Source organism: Andrographis paniculata, unplaced genomic scaffold, assembly GCF_009805555.1.
Source record: "Andrographis paniculata isolate CXL003 unplaced genomic scaffold, ASM980555v1 Contig54END, whole genome shotgun sequence".
Taxonomy (NCBI): domain Eukaryota; kingdom Viridiplantae; phylum Streptophyta; class Magnoliopsida; order Lamiales; family Acanthaceae; genus Andrographis; species Andrographis paniculata.
The window spans coordinates 3,839,481-3,856,171 of NW_026137589.1; the positions used below are offsets into that span (position 1 = coordinate 3,839,481).

The following is a 16,691-nucleotide window of genomic DNA, read 5'->3' on the forward strand; positions in this document are numbered from 1 at the left end:
AAATAAATTTCTCTTTTGAATTTTGAAACTTATTTTGATATTATTTGTTAATAACACAATAAAATATTACATACAAATTATTATTTATATAAGATTAGTTATCTTTAAAAAAAAAAAAAACTCTTTAAACATATTTAAACAAACCCCTAATGTTTGAAAATACAATCTCAAGAAGAAAATAAATTTACATATATTTTATTAATATTTTAATTTTTTCTGACCAATGCAATTGTCTTATTCCTTTTTTACGTAAAACTCTTCACCCCAATCCTCCGCCGCCGCCCTATTGTTCATCTCTGCCGCCGCTCTGGTCAATCTCCTCCGCGTCTCCCTAAATCATCTTCCTGTAAGTGTTTCTATGCCTCTACATTTCAATGGGTAATGCGTAATTGAGAGCGCGGCTTTTGTCGCCGTTCTGAATCGTTCGATTTTTATTTTCAAACATGCAGAAAAACAGTGATTGAAGGCGATTTCGTGGCTGTAATGGGGGCAGGAGGGAGGGAGATGTCGATTTCATTGGATGGTGTGCGGGACAAGAATTTGATGCAGCTGAAAAAGCTCAACACTGCCCTGTTTCCCGTTCGGTACAACGATAAGTATTACGCCGATGCTCTCGCCTCTGGCGAGTTTACGAAATTAGGTGTGTTTAATCTCCGAGGATTTTGCAGTTTTTTCGGTGTCGGATGCAAACGGGAGATTTTCTGTTGTTTTTCATATACTGATTTGAGTTCAAAATTATGATTTGGTTTCTTAATTTATTTTGGTTTGGGTTGGTTTGTTCTGTTCTTTTTTTAGGGTTTCAGGCGTGATTTGTGTTGAATTAGATAGAAAGTAACCAATGAATTATAATTTTTGTTGCTTCATAGAATTCATAAGAATTTTAGGCTTATGAGCTCATAGTAACTGGTGATTATTGATTGTGGGAATCCTGGTTTGAGCAAGGCCTTTACATTCTGATTGAATCCTTTTGGATCTTGTTTTCTCTTTAATGGTGACACTTGAATGTTTTCTGCTCTGTATATCTTCAGATTCAATACTTCCATTAAAGCTGAAACACTTTGATATTATAATGGGCAAACTAAGGAACAGGTGAAATGGTGACAGTTGAATGTTTCATTCTTTGTTTATCTTCAGATTCATTACTTCCATTCAAGCTTGAATACTGTGTTCATATAATGGGAAAACTAATTAACTAGTGCTGGAGTATTGTATGGTTTCATATAATGATGGAAACACAAATTAGAATTCTGTGCTTTCAAAATATTGAAGTTCTAGTTTTAGCATTAGATAGTATGTTCTAAAGAGCATAATGGAAGAAGATGATCATAAAAACCATGAGAAAATGCAGAAGAGTAAATTGAGAAAAGGTAAAAGGAAACTAATTGTTGGGGACATTAGGAAACTTGCTGTTCTGCCCGTTCTTGTTTGCCAAACCTCTGGAAGATTTAGCAGCCATCCATAATTTTGATAAGATTCTTGTGTGCAGCCTATTACAGTGACATCTGTGTTGGATCCATTGCATGCCGTCTTGAGAAGAAGGAAGGTGGAGGTGTTCGTGTATACATAATGACGTTGGGTGTTTTGGCGCCGTATCGTGGGTTAGGCATTGGTATGTGATCTACTTGTCTTCCTTTTTTGTCTGTGGTGTTCCTTCTGGTTAAATGCTGAAACATTTCATCTCACTAAATCAAATTCTTTAATAATTAACATTGTGGCTCTCATGATGCTTGGAAGAGACCACAATGAAAATGCTTGGGCTTTTGGTTCGACCAATTAGTAGTTAGAAATCATTAACCGGCGGTTCTGTGCCTCTTTGTAAATTGAACTTACACATAAACAAGCTTTTCCTTTCAATAGAAAAGTTCCCTCTACATCATTTTTCAGCATATCCCAGATAAAAAGAACTTATTTGTTTTCATTGTAACTCTTGAATTCGATACGTTTCAGCATAGATCATTGAAAATGGATATAGCAGCATGTCTACATTCCTGAGATCATTTTTTTCTTCTTTGACAGTGTGTTGACTAAATTCGTCGTATGATCTGTAGGTTCTAAGCTGTTGAATCATGTGCTTGATCTTTGCTTGAAGCAGAGCATTGGCGAGATCTACCTGCACGTACAGACAAACAATGAGGATGCAATCAAGTTCTACAAGAAATTTGAGTTCGAAATCACGGACACAATCCAAAATTACTACACAAACATCACTCCACCGGACTGCTACGTCGTCACCAAGTTCCTGAACCAACCCCAGCCCAAGAAGTAAAAGGTTTCAGCCTCTCAATGGAGCTACACTAGTACTCTCTGATAGACTATATATATAATCCAGTTTTGGGATCTCAACATTATTGGCGTGTCATTAATCAATTATTCATTGGGGTTTCTGCTAAAAGATCATCTAATGTCTGAAAACCAGTTTCTGCTGAGTACTATTAGTCGTTCGTTATACACTGCACATATATATATATATTGTTTTGTTAGGCAGGAATGCAGGGGCCATTTTGATCGTTATTTGGAGCTCCTCAATTGGGTGAGAAGCCAAAACACGATTTTAATGAGGTGGAGGTGGAATGAAATGCGATTCTTGTCGAATTTATTTACGATATATTGACGTTTGTTTATTTACTTGCTTGCATACATGTGCAGTGCAGCAGCAGCAGCAGCAGCACGTGGTGACTGGTGATGAAACGGTGTCGTTTTCCGCAAGGAGTGGCCAACTCAAATCCACTTTTCTCCTCGTCGTCCTCCTGCATTTGCGTACAGCTGTGGCACGTGGGTGAGCGCATCTGCCAGGTACATAAAATCCGATTTAATAAGCGTTATATTTTTTATTTTATTTTTGATTTCGAAAATGATATTGATGATTATATATTAAAATAAAAATAAAATAGATAGATGAATTTAGGAGGAATATAATTAATAAATAATTAAAAATATATTAGTAAAAATAATTATATATAAAAACAAAAGATATAAAATTTATGGTTGGAGAAGTTTCACGTGAAATGGTGTCCGCTGATAATTGTGGATTAGCGAACAGGAAGAAGGCCCAAAAATGGTCACGCTTCTTGTCACCATATTTGAATTTGACAGTTTGACTGATTCATCACTCTCCCCTTTTGTCGCCTATTCCTTCTCTTTCATACACACATTGCTTCCAAACTCGTGTTTTTTTTTTTTTTTTTTTTAAAAAATTTAAATAAAATAAAAAAGTCTTTAATTAGTTTTGTTATATTTATTATTTGAAAATATTATATTTAATATTTATTATTTTTTTTTATAAAAAAAACGTGTGCTACAATGATTGCTTGTATGTTTTTTGATTGATTAAGAAACACTATTAGGAATTGACATAAATAGGTTTTAAATATACTACTATAAATATTGATGAAAAATACTCCATTATTCACAAAAAAATAAAAATAAAATAAATTATATTTGTTTTATCGTTTTAATTTGTCCATAAAAAATATATTTATATTGTCATATGAAAGTTTCTATATTATACTTTATGAATATATTTATTATAATAAAATCAATAACAGTATATATTATCTGAGATAATGTCATATAATTCGGTTTATTATTTGTTATTAAAAATATTTATATGTTTAATAGTTATCTTATTAAAAATAAAATCCTGCCACCTCCTTACCAACAAGGGAATCCCTTTTCAATATTTCAATAAATGCTTGGTATTTATTATTTAGTATGTATAGGAATCGGTTATCTCTTGGTCTATGGTTTTATTTATTTATAATAAAGTCATTTCTATTGGCAAATAAATCCCAGAATGCATACATCACTCATATTCCATTATCAAGTGGAGAATATCTAAAAGGAGAAAATGTCACTTTTGCCTTTTTCAATGTCGTTTAAACCAATCTCTTCCTATTTTTTTTGGCCTGCTTAAATTTTTATAAACTAATCCTAATCATATTCGGTAATGCATTATTTGACAAATTGACAAATTCCCGTGCTACAATTCAATAATATAATATTAATTACAAATAAAAATATTTAATTTTATTTTTATTTTAATTATAAAAGAGACATATATATATATGATATTATTATATTTTAATTTTATGGAGATAAAATTCATTTTATACATTAGATTTTATAAATAATATATATATTTTTAAAAAGGTTTATATATAATTATATATATATATAATGTATATGGAAAGAACACTTCCAGCATGCATTCAAATTCGTCGTTTGGCGAGTATTATTGACCCCTCTTTCTCGCTCTACATTCCTCTCTTCCTCTCTCTAAGATACGCTCGTTGGAGGTTTTCTTGGGCGGAATCTTCACCGCAAACAAGGAAAGGTTAGCGTCTGACCGATCTGGCCTGGTGTGTAGGATCATCTTTGGAAATATTTTATTCCTTTTTCTCGATTTTGAGTTTGTTGGGCACGTGGATTGTGTTGTTGAGATTGGAATCTTCTGCCGTCGTCGTTGTTGTTTGTGTGGCGAATGTGTATGTGTATTTATGTAATAGTTGTTTTTCAGTTACCGATTTTGAGTTTTTTGAGCATGAATGAGTCCGGCGAAGCCGATTTCTGGTGATGAAGTAGGAATTATTCGACGTCATTTGTGCGTATGTTTATTTGTTTCGCAAATTGTCCTTTGATTTGCTCTGCGATTTGGACCTGCATTGCGATTGAGACTTTGAAGGTGCATTTTATCTCCTTTTTGTGTATCGATTCGATTTTAATTTGCGTTAATAATGATTGAATTAAATAACCGTAAACTTTTGGGGAATTTTCAAATGTAGATCCAGCAACTGTTTTTGAATCGTAGTTTAAAATCTTATATGAATCTGAACTACAAATGCTATTCTACACGGTTACATTAATTTTGAGATCTTTGTTCATCTAAATTTTCTGATCCACGAAGTTTGATATTTACAGCTGAGTCGAAGATTTGAGCACTGAAAAATGAGTGAGAAGAATTTAAACACGCCTCTAATGCAGCCATCTTCCTCTTCACAAAAGCTCCCCGATTTCAAACAGTCAGTTAAACTGAAGTATGTGAAGCTTGGATACCATTACTTGATTACCCATGGCATGTATCTATTTTTATCTCCCCTGGTGGTGGTGGTTGCAGCTCAATTGTCGACGTTCTCTCTGCAAGACCTTTCTGTTCTATGGAACCATCTTAGATTCAATCTTATATCAGTGATAGTTTGCTCGGCACTTCTGGTGTTCTTGTCGACAGTCTATTTCCTCACACGCCCCCGCCCTGTGTACCTTGTGAATTTTGCTTGTTATAAGCCCGAAGATGCTAGGAAATGCACTAGGCAGATTTTCATGGAGAGATCATCCTTGACGGGTACATTTACTCCCGAGAATCTTGAATTCCAGCGGAAGATTCTTGAGAGGTCCGGCCTTGGTGAATCGACTTATCTTCCTGAGGCAGTTTTGAGGGTACCGCCAAATCCGTGTATGGCTGAAGCAAGGAAAGAAGCTGAGACAGTAATGTTCGGCGCCATTGATGATCTGCTTGCCAAGACATCTTTGAAGCCTAAGGACATTGGCATTTTGATTGTGAATTGCAGTCTTTTTAATCCGACGCCTTCTTTGTCCGCCATGGTTGTTAACCATTACAAGCTCAGAGGAAACATTATCAGTTACAACCTCGGGGGTATGGGCTGTAGTGCCGGCTTGATATCCATCGATCTTGCTAAGGATCTTCTACAGGTGCACGCGAACACTTACGCTTTGGTGATCAGCATGGAGAACATTACACTGAATTGGTATTTTGGGAATGAGAGATCTATGCTCGTTTCAAACTGTCTCTTCCGTATGGGAGGCGCTGCAATCTTGCTGTCGAACAAAAGATCTGAGTACTGGAGAGCAAAGTACCGGTTGGTCCACACTGTCCGGACGCACAAAGGCTCCAACGATAAATGCTTCTCTTGTGTCACACAGACGGAGGATCCCATTGGCAAGATCGGTGTTTCTCTATCGAAAGACTTGATGGCTGTAGCTGGCGATGCCTTGAAGACAAACATCACAACTCTCGGCCCTCTCGTCCTTCCCATGTCCGAACAGCTCCTTTTCTTCGCAACCTTGGTTGGGAAAAAGCTATTTAAGATGAAGCTGAAGCCTTACATCCCGGACTTCAAATTGGCGTTCGAACATTTCTGCATCCATGCCGGCGGAAGGGCCGTGCTGGATGAGGTTGAGAAGAACCTTCAGCTGTCGGATTGGCACATGGAGCCTTCGAGGATGACATTGTATCGGTTCGGAAACACCTCGAGCAGCTCCCTCTGGTACGAATTGGCGTATTCGGAAGCCAAGGGAAGGATCAAGAGAGGCGACCGGACATGGCAGATCGCGTTTGGGTCCGGGTTCAAGTGCAACAGTGCAGTGTGGAAAGCTCTGAGGACTATAAACCCGTCGAAGGAGAAGAGCCCGTGGAGTAATGAAATTCATCAGTTTCCTGTAGAGGTTCCTAAGATCTCTTCGATTAATTCTTAGGTTTACCACATACAACAGCACAATGTGTAGCAGCAGCAGCTTCAACTGGACTGGGAATCTCTCACAGGTTAGTGTTGTTATGATTTTACGTCAGTATTTTTCAGTCATCGTATATGTGTTATATGTGCTGTCTGTACTGTGCTCGATCCTTCTTTAGTTGTGTACTCCCTGTGTCACTCCCCTGTTTAGGTTTTAGGGTAGAATCCAATCCCCATTGCTAATTTCAAACCTACTTGAATCTTTACTAGACCGATCTTTCGGTTAAATTATTGCATCGACATCCTGGTATTCTTGTGGGCTTTGCCGTAACAACTCGCATTCATTCGAATCCAATTAGAATCCTACTATGGACATTACACCGATAAATAGAATCCAATTACCATCGGTTTCCAGCTTTCATAGCTTGCCCCAAACAGACCGACTACAATGATAATAATCTAAAACTCGACAAATAGAGAGAACAATATTAAGGGTTTACTCCTTGGACGACTTGTTGATGAGGGACTTGTGTATGTGCGGAATTACCCCACCGCCAGCTATGGTTCCTTTGATGAGAGTGTCGAGCTCCTCGTCTCCACGGATGGCCAGCTGGAGGTGCCGTGGTGTGATACGCTTCACCTTCAAATCCTTGCTAGCGTTTCCGGCCAGCTCCAGCACTTCTGCAGTTAGGTATTCCAAAATGGCCGCAGAGTAGACGGCTGCAGTTGCGCCCACCCTTCCATGAGCAGTCACCCGTTCCTTCAGGAGCCGGTGGATACGCCCCACAGGGAACTGTGGAAATGTTACATTGCAGATTATGAACATCTACTTTTCAACGTAAGAAATATGTGCAATGTACAGCTTTCTAATTGTTTGTACTTGGAAAACGTAACGATCATGATACCTTTTAACCAAACTTACAAAAACATGGGGAAAAAAGTTCGAACATCTCATCCAAAGTTAAATTTGATTCGGGATACGTAATTAAGATTTAAAACATGTTTTTCTTTATGGGACTTTAGTTAATGTATTACTTGTGATGGTTCAACATGAAGAACATTATACCATTCATGGCAAATAATAATACAAAATAAGCTCAAATAATAATCAAAATACGCTAAATGTTGTTCAGTATTACTTATCAAAATTATAGGTAGCTATCCTCCCGGAACTTGTACTTAGTTGCTCAGTTATTTTAGTAAACCCAAACTTGATCAGCAACATATTCAAGCTCTTGGCCATGCAAAAATTTTCATATGTGCAAAAGTAGCCCAAAACATCAAGTTTCACGATAGAGCATTGTTAACAAACCATCAACAAATATGAAACAAAGAAAATTTATTGAATGAATAGCAATCAATAAACCTACGATAAAGATGTTATATAATGAAAATCACCGGAAACATTAATGCAAAAAGTAAGGTCTCTCATTATGAGTCAATGAAAAGGATTGGAAGGTTCTCAGAGGAGGTGGAATTGGAAAAACATGCAGAGTTCATGTTACTAGCACTCAGTTATTTGTACACTCGATACAAGTGTCTAGCTTGACCATTGTAACAGACTAATAGGTTTCCCAATCACAATCTTGAATCAAGCAAATATTAAATTTCTATTACAAGTTAGGATTATAGGCATACAGTATTGCTAAGACACACACACACACATATATATTTATATCTAATATGGCCGTACCCTTTTCCATCGACATGAAAAATGGAGCTCTTAAACATTATGCATTCATAAAACAACAATCCTCTGAATCCAGAGAAACGACTACACCCAATTTCAGCACAAGATAACATGAATGATCCACGACATGTCATAAAATCAAATTCATTCCACTGAACAAACAAAACTCTCTACCCCTCATTCCCCGTGATAATTTTTACTTTGTACCTCCGCAAACTACTTTTTTTACAAACATTAGTTATCAAAATCTATACCAGCTAGAAACTTGCAATTTCCTATACTGCTGCCTTCCGAAAACGAGACAGGTTGCTTGCAAGCACCGAAAAACCTAAATCTTTGTTACACATTCAGAAATCGAATACAATGTACCCAAGTTCCATTGCCTAGTACAGATGCTCACATATTTCGACACCCATTAAGAAGCAGCTATCTAAATTTGAACAACTTCAAGTTCTTAAACTTCAAAATTCAATTTTATCCTGTTGGAAGGATAGAGCTAACATGTGCTTATCTATCAAGCCATCAATCTTCTAAAAAAGAACCCACAAATTCAATCTCTTTACAAAACACTAATAAACATAATTCAGATAACGAAAGATAACTACTGAATAGAGTAATCAATCATCGCATTCTAACACAACATGCAATGAGGGAAATCAAAGCGTTACCCAAAACCCTAACTCTGCAAGAAATTAACCCAAAAAAATGGCAAAATCACAAAAACACATTACCGAAACGAATCAGCTAGCAGATTCCAAGCCTAGGATTTTAACTCGCATTCCACAGTCAGCGATAAATAAAATCACCATACGAATCCAACTTTGTTTCAACAAAAATTAACAGAGAAGCGAAAATTGCAGCCGTAGAAATTGAAACGATCGGGGAATTTAAAAAGAGAGAACGAAAACAAAAACCTGAAGACCAGCACGAGAAGAGCGAGAGGTCGGTTTCTTCTTGTCCTTATCTTTGTCCTTCGACGCCGGAGTCTTCCCCGTCAACAATCCTTTCGCGCCTTTCCCCGACATTCCAATTTCTTACCAGATCTACAGAACTATTGAAGAATTCACAAATTAACCAGACGCAGATCCGAAGCTTCGCAGAGGGAAAACAATGGCAGGAGATCGAAGATACTCCACCGACTCTCGCCTCCCCCGTCGATGCGGTGCCGCAGATTTCTATGGGAGTTTGGAAATTTGGTCATTATTAGGGCTTATGGGCTGAAAGTCAATACAGTATCTTATCCAATTGGCCCATGGGCCTTTTTGAATTTGGGCCTGATTATAGTGTAATTTCAAATATATTATTGGGCCGCAGGCTTTTTCCCATGGATTTGGGCCTATGATTTGAGGCCCACTTATAATTTTATTTAAATAGACCATGGGCTTTTCCCGTGGATTTGGGCTTATGGTTTAAGGCCCAATTATAATTTTATTTGTGTGTGTACGTATGATGTGCTTTAAACGATATAGAAAATAATTAAGGTAGTTAAATTTTCATAAGTGATATATTATTAATCATGTTTTCAAGCAACTTTGTGTTGGAAATTAATAAATCTAATGTTAGGTCAAAAGCATATATATATATATATATTTTAAAAATTTCAATCATTTTATTTATTTATTTTCGTATGCATTAATTTAAATATTATAAGTATTTTTAATAACAAGAGTACAACATCGTGTCAATATATTCGTGCTTGTAGCATTAAATTTAATACTATTTTCTTGTAGTACAAATTAAAACAAATTTTTGTAGAGTTTGATTTCAATTTTTTTTTTTACTATAAAATAATTGCCATTTCTTATTAAAAATAAAAATAAAAAAAAACCCTACTATTTACTCAAATAAAATATCATATTCAAATTAATATTCAAATAAAATAAATAAAGTAAACTATTTTTAAAAAAAAACACACACACACTATTTGTATTGGTTGGGTGATAATAAGATGAGTGTTCATACATATGATTGAGGCAAAATAAAATAAATAATAATAATAATAATAATAGTAGTAGTAGTAAAAATCTTATTATTAATTAATGTTATATTTCAAGTTAATTTTTTTTTTATTGCATCTCAAATTTCCATCTATATCTTCATAGATATGTATTTTTTAAAAAAAATAAAAATAAAAATCATATATGTATAGAAATATTACATAGATCAAAGGATGACATATGCTTGTCTATATAATATCATGTATATTAGTTCGTTTTAATTTTAATTGACTTTTAAAAGAATCCATTAAATATTTTTATTGCAATAAAAATACTTTCTCAAATTTAGGTCAGCTGTTCTAGAAAAACACTCGTGACTTGTGAAAATAAAATTAAATTAGAAAATAAAAATAAAAATGAAAATGTAAATGTAGTGACGGCCACCCACCATATAAGTTCTAACCTATATCACTAGGTCAATATTTTGACTATTCCTAAATAATAATAATTATATATATATATATATTTTTTTTGGGGGGTTCTATTATTATTAAAATAAATAAATAACTCAACATCTAATAATATTGCAATAAATAATTATTTAAATTCTTACTAATCAAAACTCTAATGCTACAAATTTTTATAAAATATAATAACAATAATAAAAGCAGAAGAAGAAATTTAAGCAACAAGTAAGCATTACACATTTCTTGGTACAAAAACACAATCAGTGCAAAATAATTAACAAAAATAATTTACCTTAATCACTCACCACCAAACAGATTAAATCCTGAAAGTAAAAATAAAAAAATAAAAATTATCATAATTATTTTTTTTTTATAAAAATTAGGTAGTTGGGCAAGTATCACACGTTTCATTCAGCACTGTCTTTTTTTGAAATTGTAACAGTAATTAATATTTAATTAACTTTCATGCAATATTTTTTTAAATAAAAAAAAGGTATTACAACTAAAATTCATAATTATTAATACTATTATTAAATATTGATAAAATCAATTTTAACTTTACAAAATTGGGTAGATGCGATTAATTTTAATTTATTTTACATTTACGTGCGATTTCTTTATTTTTTGGGGAATAAAATTAAAAAACGTGTTTTGAGAATAAAATTTAAAAACGTGTTTCCAAATTAATAAAGCGTGTGAAGGGGGAATGAATACTCACTGTTCAAATTCAATGTTCAAGTAAGGAACCGCAGGATCGGCGATTTTCTGGAAAGCCGTGTTGGATAAGACGAGGCTTGAACCGGGCCGGCTCGGCTGGGATACGGAGGTGGCCGCCCGGTCCACAATCTTAACCTCGACCGTCAACTCTCCGGCGACGCAGGCCGTCGGCGCGCCTCCGCTGATGCACCGGAGGGAGTACCGCCGCCCGCAGGCGGCGCCATTCTCCCAAATCCCCTCCCCCGCCGCCGCGAACAGGTTGCTCGTCGGAAACTGGCTGAAATCGCTGCCGTAGCACGCCGTCGCTGCAGATCAGAAATGAAAACGCAAAACTGAAATTGATTTGCCGTTCGATCTGAAGGAGAGATTTTGATTTTTACAATTGATTGATTTGAGTCGTCGTCTATCGGAAACTTACGAGTGTACGGAGGAACGTATTGGCTGGCGGTTCCAATGTCGGCGCCGGAAAATCGAATTTGCCGTCCGATGAAGAAGAAGAAGAGGAGGAGCCATAGGAATCGAATTTTCGGCTTCAACATCCTAAGGCTAATATTTATTTGAATTATTCTCTCAACTTTGATCACTATATATATATATATATATATATATACACGCATGTTACAGTGTGGAAAGGAGAATATATATAAATATACTATTTTTTTTAAAAAAAATATATTTAATTACTACTAATATTTTATAAACAAACAATATTTTGTTATTTCAAACAGAAATTAATATTATTATTTGTTCTCTACCGTTTTAATAAAAATAGAGAAAATTGCAAAAAAAAATATCTCATAATATACTCATTATAACTTTTGTTTTGTATTTATCTCGCTCACAAAATATATTTATAAATTTACAAAAATAACTATTTTTGTCATTTGACTGCGTGTGACGTTCACACCATCCGCGGTGACGCGGGATCACGAGCGGCTATGCGCGACTAAATGATATAAATACCGATTTTTTCAAACATGTGAATATATTTTACCAGCGGGATAAATATATGACAAAAGTCGAGGTATACATGTGAAATATTTTTTGAAAATTTCTCATTAAAATATATTTTTTCTTTTAACAAAATACTACATCAAAATAATATTTAAACAAAAATTCAAATAAAAAAATTTCAAACTAAACCGGAAAAAACTCTAAATTAAGATTTAAGAGTGTGTTGTTTTAATTTGGGAGAGTTTTTATTTAAATCTTTTACTTATGTTTAATGCGTTTTTAATAAATAAAATAAAATTGGAAAACTTTTTATGGTGGGTTTGTTTGTGAGATAATTGGAATGATTTTTTTTTATTTTTACATAAAGTATAAAAATTATATAATGAATATAAAAATAATAAATATGTGTTATATTAATATTTTTTAAGAAAGCGTATGCATATTTATATGTTAAAAGCATACTCTTAGAAATAAAAAATAAAAAATAAAAAATATTTAGAGGTCAACTGTATAATATAACTTTTTCTCCATCAAGTGTATAGATTCTCTTTAGGTATGTTTGCAAAATTAGTTTATTGCATATTATTCGCCAAATATATATATATATATATACAGAAATATTATGTTAAAATTTATGTAGTTTATTTATATCAAAATTATATTTTTACAATTTCTGAATCAATACAAAATATTTTCAAAATATATTTGAAATACAATTGTGTAAGAAATGATCAAATAATATGAACTCGTGATTATGGGGTAATGAATATGATGTCTTCAAATCTTGTTTGATACACAGTATATAATTTAATAAATATTTTAACATAGTGTTAAAGCTTAAGTCTCGAGTTTGAGTCTTCGTGGAAAACATGTTGGTTGATTTCTATTATAAATAAATATTATATTCGTCCTGCTTAATTTTTCAATTATTTATATTTTTGTATGTTTCAGGTAATTTGTCATTTTTTTTTAAAGTATAATTATACGTTTTAATCACATTTTAAAATTCATAATTTATAATTTTTTTATTTTAATTAAATTTTTTAGTCATCTTAATCTTAATTTATAATTATTTTTATTAAATCATACTATCTCCCTCCGTCTTTAAGAATCACATTTACCTTTTGCGTCATTGTACTTAACATTAAATATATCCTAAAATTTGTATAATTTTTTGTACAAATGTCATTCTATTAGTATTATAATACACTAATTGAAATATTTTTGTATTTTTTTCTTAATTTAAATTACGTTTTGATATAAGAATTAATATTCAAATATCAATATGTAAAAAGTAAATGAGACCTTAGAGCCGGATGGAGGTAATATTATTTTTATTAATATAGTCTTAATTACTTATTAATTACATAATATTTAAAATTTTGTGTCTAAACTAAGTATAACAAATTAGTTGAGACGGAAAAAGTAATAAAAATTTAAACTTTTAATTGAAATTGTAAATTAATTATATTTCCTAATCAGTGAGTATTTAAAATTTTTGAAGAGTATAGAGAGAAATTGAAACAACAAACTATAAGAGTATATTTGTTTAATATTATATTAAAGTGTGTTTGTTTCAGTGTTTGAATTTTGGATTGAAATTTGAATAGTAAAAAAATTGAATTTAAATAGTTGTATGATGTGATATAAATAAGAATTGATGTGATGTTTTAAATGTAAAATTGATTTTTAATATAATATAAAAAATTAAAAAATAAATATTTAATTTGATATTTTTTGAGAGAAAATTTTGTGAAAATAATACAAATTCCACAAAATCCCTCAAACGAACACACCCTTAGAGTGTGTTTGTTGGGGATTGGATTGGATTTACACTATTCATCCAATTTTTTTTCCCCTTAAAACATCACATCAAACAATTATTTTTTATTTTTTTATATTATACTAAAAATCAATTTTACATTCAAAACATCACATCAACACCTATTTATATCACATCATACAACTATTCAAATTCAAAATTTATACTATTCAAATCTCAATTCAAAATCCAAACCCCAAACAAACACACCCTTAATGTATTTTTGTGTGAAATGTATAAAGTAATTGTTATGAGAAAACGAGAAAGAAAGCAAATAAAGAACACAGAGGTTTTACGTGGTTCGGTGACGGTGTGTCAACCTACGTCCACGGGCAGGAACCGGAGAGATTTTATTATACTGATTCAGAGATTTACAATGTGTCATCCGACTAAGAACCATAGTTGTCTATTTATAAGCACCCCAAAACACCCTAAACCTTAAGCCTATTTGTTATTAATTAGGATAAGCCCAAAAGGAACCCTGCCAATTGAAACAGCTCTTTCGCTTTGGTTTAGGGTTGGGTAGACCGCTAAATCCAAGTCACGTTTCAACAATCTCCACCTTGACTTGGAGTTTCTCCAACCGCCAAAGGTTTGTCAGTATCTCTCAGTCGTCTCCTTCCTGCCAGATGCCCCGAGAGGGCTTTACCTCCTACGAATATTCACCAAGTTCAAGCAGTGCTCAAACTTCTCCGTCGGTAGCGCCTTTGTCAACATATCAGCTGGATTGTGCTCTGTAGCTATTTTCTGAATAGAAAACTTGTCTTCCTCCAGAACATCACGGATAAAATTCAACCTTACATCAATATGTTTGGTTCTCTCATGATACACTGGATTTTTAGCCAAACTCAAAGCACTTTGACTATCACAGAATAACACCGGTTTCTCCACCTTCAGACCCAAACTCTGCACCAGACCATGTAACCAGATACCCTCCTTAATACCTTCAGTCATTGACATGTATTCCGCCTCAGTCGTCGACAATGCAACCGTAGGTTGTAAAGTAGACTTCCAACTGACTGCACATCCAAACAAAGTGAAGATAAAACAAGTTAGTGATCTTCGTTTCACCAAGTCACCCCCGTAATCAGAGTCTGCATAGCCAACAAGACCATCACCATGGCCTTTATCATCATATACCAGACAAATATCAGACGCTCCTTTCAAATATCGCAAGATCCACTTTACAGCTCCCCAGTGAGCTTTACCCGGATTAGCCATAAACCTGCTCACCACACTAACCGCATAAGCGAGATCCGGTCTCGTACATACCATCGCATACATAAGACTTCCAACTGCACTTGAATATGGAACCGTCTTCATGTAACTAACCTCTTCATCTGTAGCCGGTATAGTGCTTCGATCAAGTTTAAAGTGTGCCGCCAAAGGGGTACTTACCGGTTTGGACTGATCAACAGAGAATGCCTGCAAAACTTTCTCAATATACTTTTCTTGAGAAACCCATAACCGTCTTGCTTCTCTATCACGCCAGATCTCCATACCAAGTATTTTCTTTGCCGCACCCAAATCCTTCATCTCAAACTCACCCTTTAGTAGAGCCTTCAAGTCATTAATTACAGCCATGTTTTTAGCTGCAATTAACATATCATCCACATACAACAGCAGATACACAAAGGAATCAGTAGAAACTTTCTTCGAGTAAACACAGTTATCAAACTGATTACGAGTATAACCATTAGACACCATGAATGAGTCAAATCTCTTGTACCATTGCCTCGGAGACTGCTTCAAGCCATACAGAGATTTCTTTAACAAGCATACCTGGTCCCCTTTAGAACTGTAGAACCCCTCCGGTTGAGACATGTAAATCTGTTCTTCTAGATTACCATGAAGGAATGCTGTTTTTACATCAAGCTGCTCCAGCTCCAGATCAAAAGCACCCACCATTGCCAAAAGAACCCGAATGGTTTTGTGTTTCACCACAGGAGAAAAGACTTCATGGTAATCGATTCCTTCCTTCTGTGAAAACCCTTTTGCCACCAGTCTCGCCTTGAACCTAGCAGGTTCAACACCAGGAATTCCCTCCTTTCTTTTAAAGACCCACTTGCATCCCACTGGCTTCACCCCTTTTGGTAGTGCAACAAGATCCCAAGTCTTGTTCTTTTCAAGAGACTGCATCTCTTCATTCATTGCCATAATCCAGGTTTCTGCATCTTTACTCGCCACAGCTTCTTTATATGTCTTTGGCTCATCAGAGCCAAGATCATCACCAACCGCTAGTGCATAAGCAACAGAATCCATGTCACACGTATTGACACATCCTGCAAACCTAGCTGGTTTCTGAATATTTCTCTTTCCCTTTCTTGCTGCTATGGAATCTTCAACCCCAGTACCAGCGTCATCAGCTTCCCCCTCAACCAGTTTCCCTTGAGGTTTTGACTGATCTGGTTGATCGGATTGATCAATAGTATTATCCTGCTGCTTTTCCTCTAACACAACTCTGTCAGGAGTCTCAAACTCCACCCTCTGGTTAGCACCACAATCTTTTGTACCTGCAATACTTTCACAACCTCTACTCTGATCAAGCATAGCAGATTCATCAAAGGTTACATCTCTGCTAATAAGAAATTTACCAGGATTTTTACCTTCTGTACACCACAGTCGATAACCTTTTAC

The 16,691-nt window shown here is 34.3% G+C and overlaps 4 protein-coding genes across 8 annotated transcripts; 2 read left to right on the forward strand and 2 right to left on the reverse strand.

Moving 5' to 3' along the window:
- Positions 1-185: 185 nt before the first annotated feature.
- LOC127255456 (uncharacterized) lies at positions 186-2,446 on the forward strand. The gene is made up of 4 exons (XM_051280985.1): positions 186-346; positions 450-640; positions 1,487-1,609; positions 2,049-2,446. Exons 2-4 carry the CDS (start codon positions 484-486, stop codon positions 2,264-2,266), a joined length of 498 nt encoding a protein of 165 aa, XP_051136942.1. The 5' UTR covers positions 186-346; positions 450-483; the 3' UTR covers positions 2,267-2,446.
- Positions 2,426-6,733, forward strand: LOC127255455 (3-ketoacyl-CoA synthase 11-like). Of its 4 annotated transcripts, XM_051280984.1 has the most exons (3): positions 2,426-2,565; positions 2,647-2,793; positions 4,918-6,733. In XM_051280984.1, the coding sequence occupies exon 3, from the start codon at positions 4,945-4,947 to the stop codon at positions 6,487-6,489; it is 1,545 nt and encodes a 514-aa protein (XP_051136941.1). In that variant the 5' UTR covers positions 2,426-2,565; positions 2,647-2,793; positions 4,918-4,944; the 3' UTR covers positions 6,490-6,733. The 4 variants fall into 4 exon arrangements, with proteins under 4 accessions (XP_051136941.1, XP_051136938.1, XP_051136940.1 ...); XM_051280981.1 differs by lacking the exons at positions 2,426-2,565; positions 2,647-2,793 and adding an exon at positions 4,171-4,333; XM_051280983.1 differs by lacking the exons at positions 2,426-2,565; positions 2,647-2,793 and adding an exon at positions 4,192-4,358.
- Positions 6,734-6,777: 44 nt separating this feature from the next.
- Positions 6,778-9,345, reverse strand: LOC127255457 (probable histone H2A variant 3). The gene is made up of 2 exons (XM_051280986.1): positions 9,072-9,345; positions 6,778-7,260 (listed from the first exon to the last, which is right to left on the reverse strand). Exons 1-2 carry the CDS (start codon positions 9,180-9,182, stop codon positions 6,964-6,966), a joined length of 408 nt encoding a protein of 135 aa, XP_051136943.1. The 5' UTR covers positions 9,183-9,345; the 3' UTR covers positions 6,778-6,963.
- Positions 9,346-10,704: 1,359 nt separating this feature from the next.
- Positions 10,705-11,850, reverse strand: LOC127255805 (EG45-like domain containing protein). Of its 2 annotated transcripts, XM_051281544.1 has the most exons (3): positions 11,697-11,850; positions 11,280-11,583; positions 10,705-10,884 (listed from the first exon to the last, which is right to left on the reverse strand). In XM_051281544.1, exons 1-3 carry the CDS (start codon positions 11,815-11,817, stop codon positions 10,878-10,880), a joined length of 432 nt encoding a protein of 143 aa, XP_051137501.1. In that variant the 5' UTR covers positions 11,818-11,850; the 3' UTR covers positions 10,705-10,877. The 2 variants fall into 2 exon arrangements, with proteins under 2 accessions (XP_051137501.1, XP_051137502.1); XM_051281545.1 differs by lacking the exon at positions 10,705-10,884 and having other exon boundaries at positions 10,900-11,583.
- Positions 11,851-16,691: the final 4,841 nt, after the last annotated feature.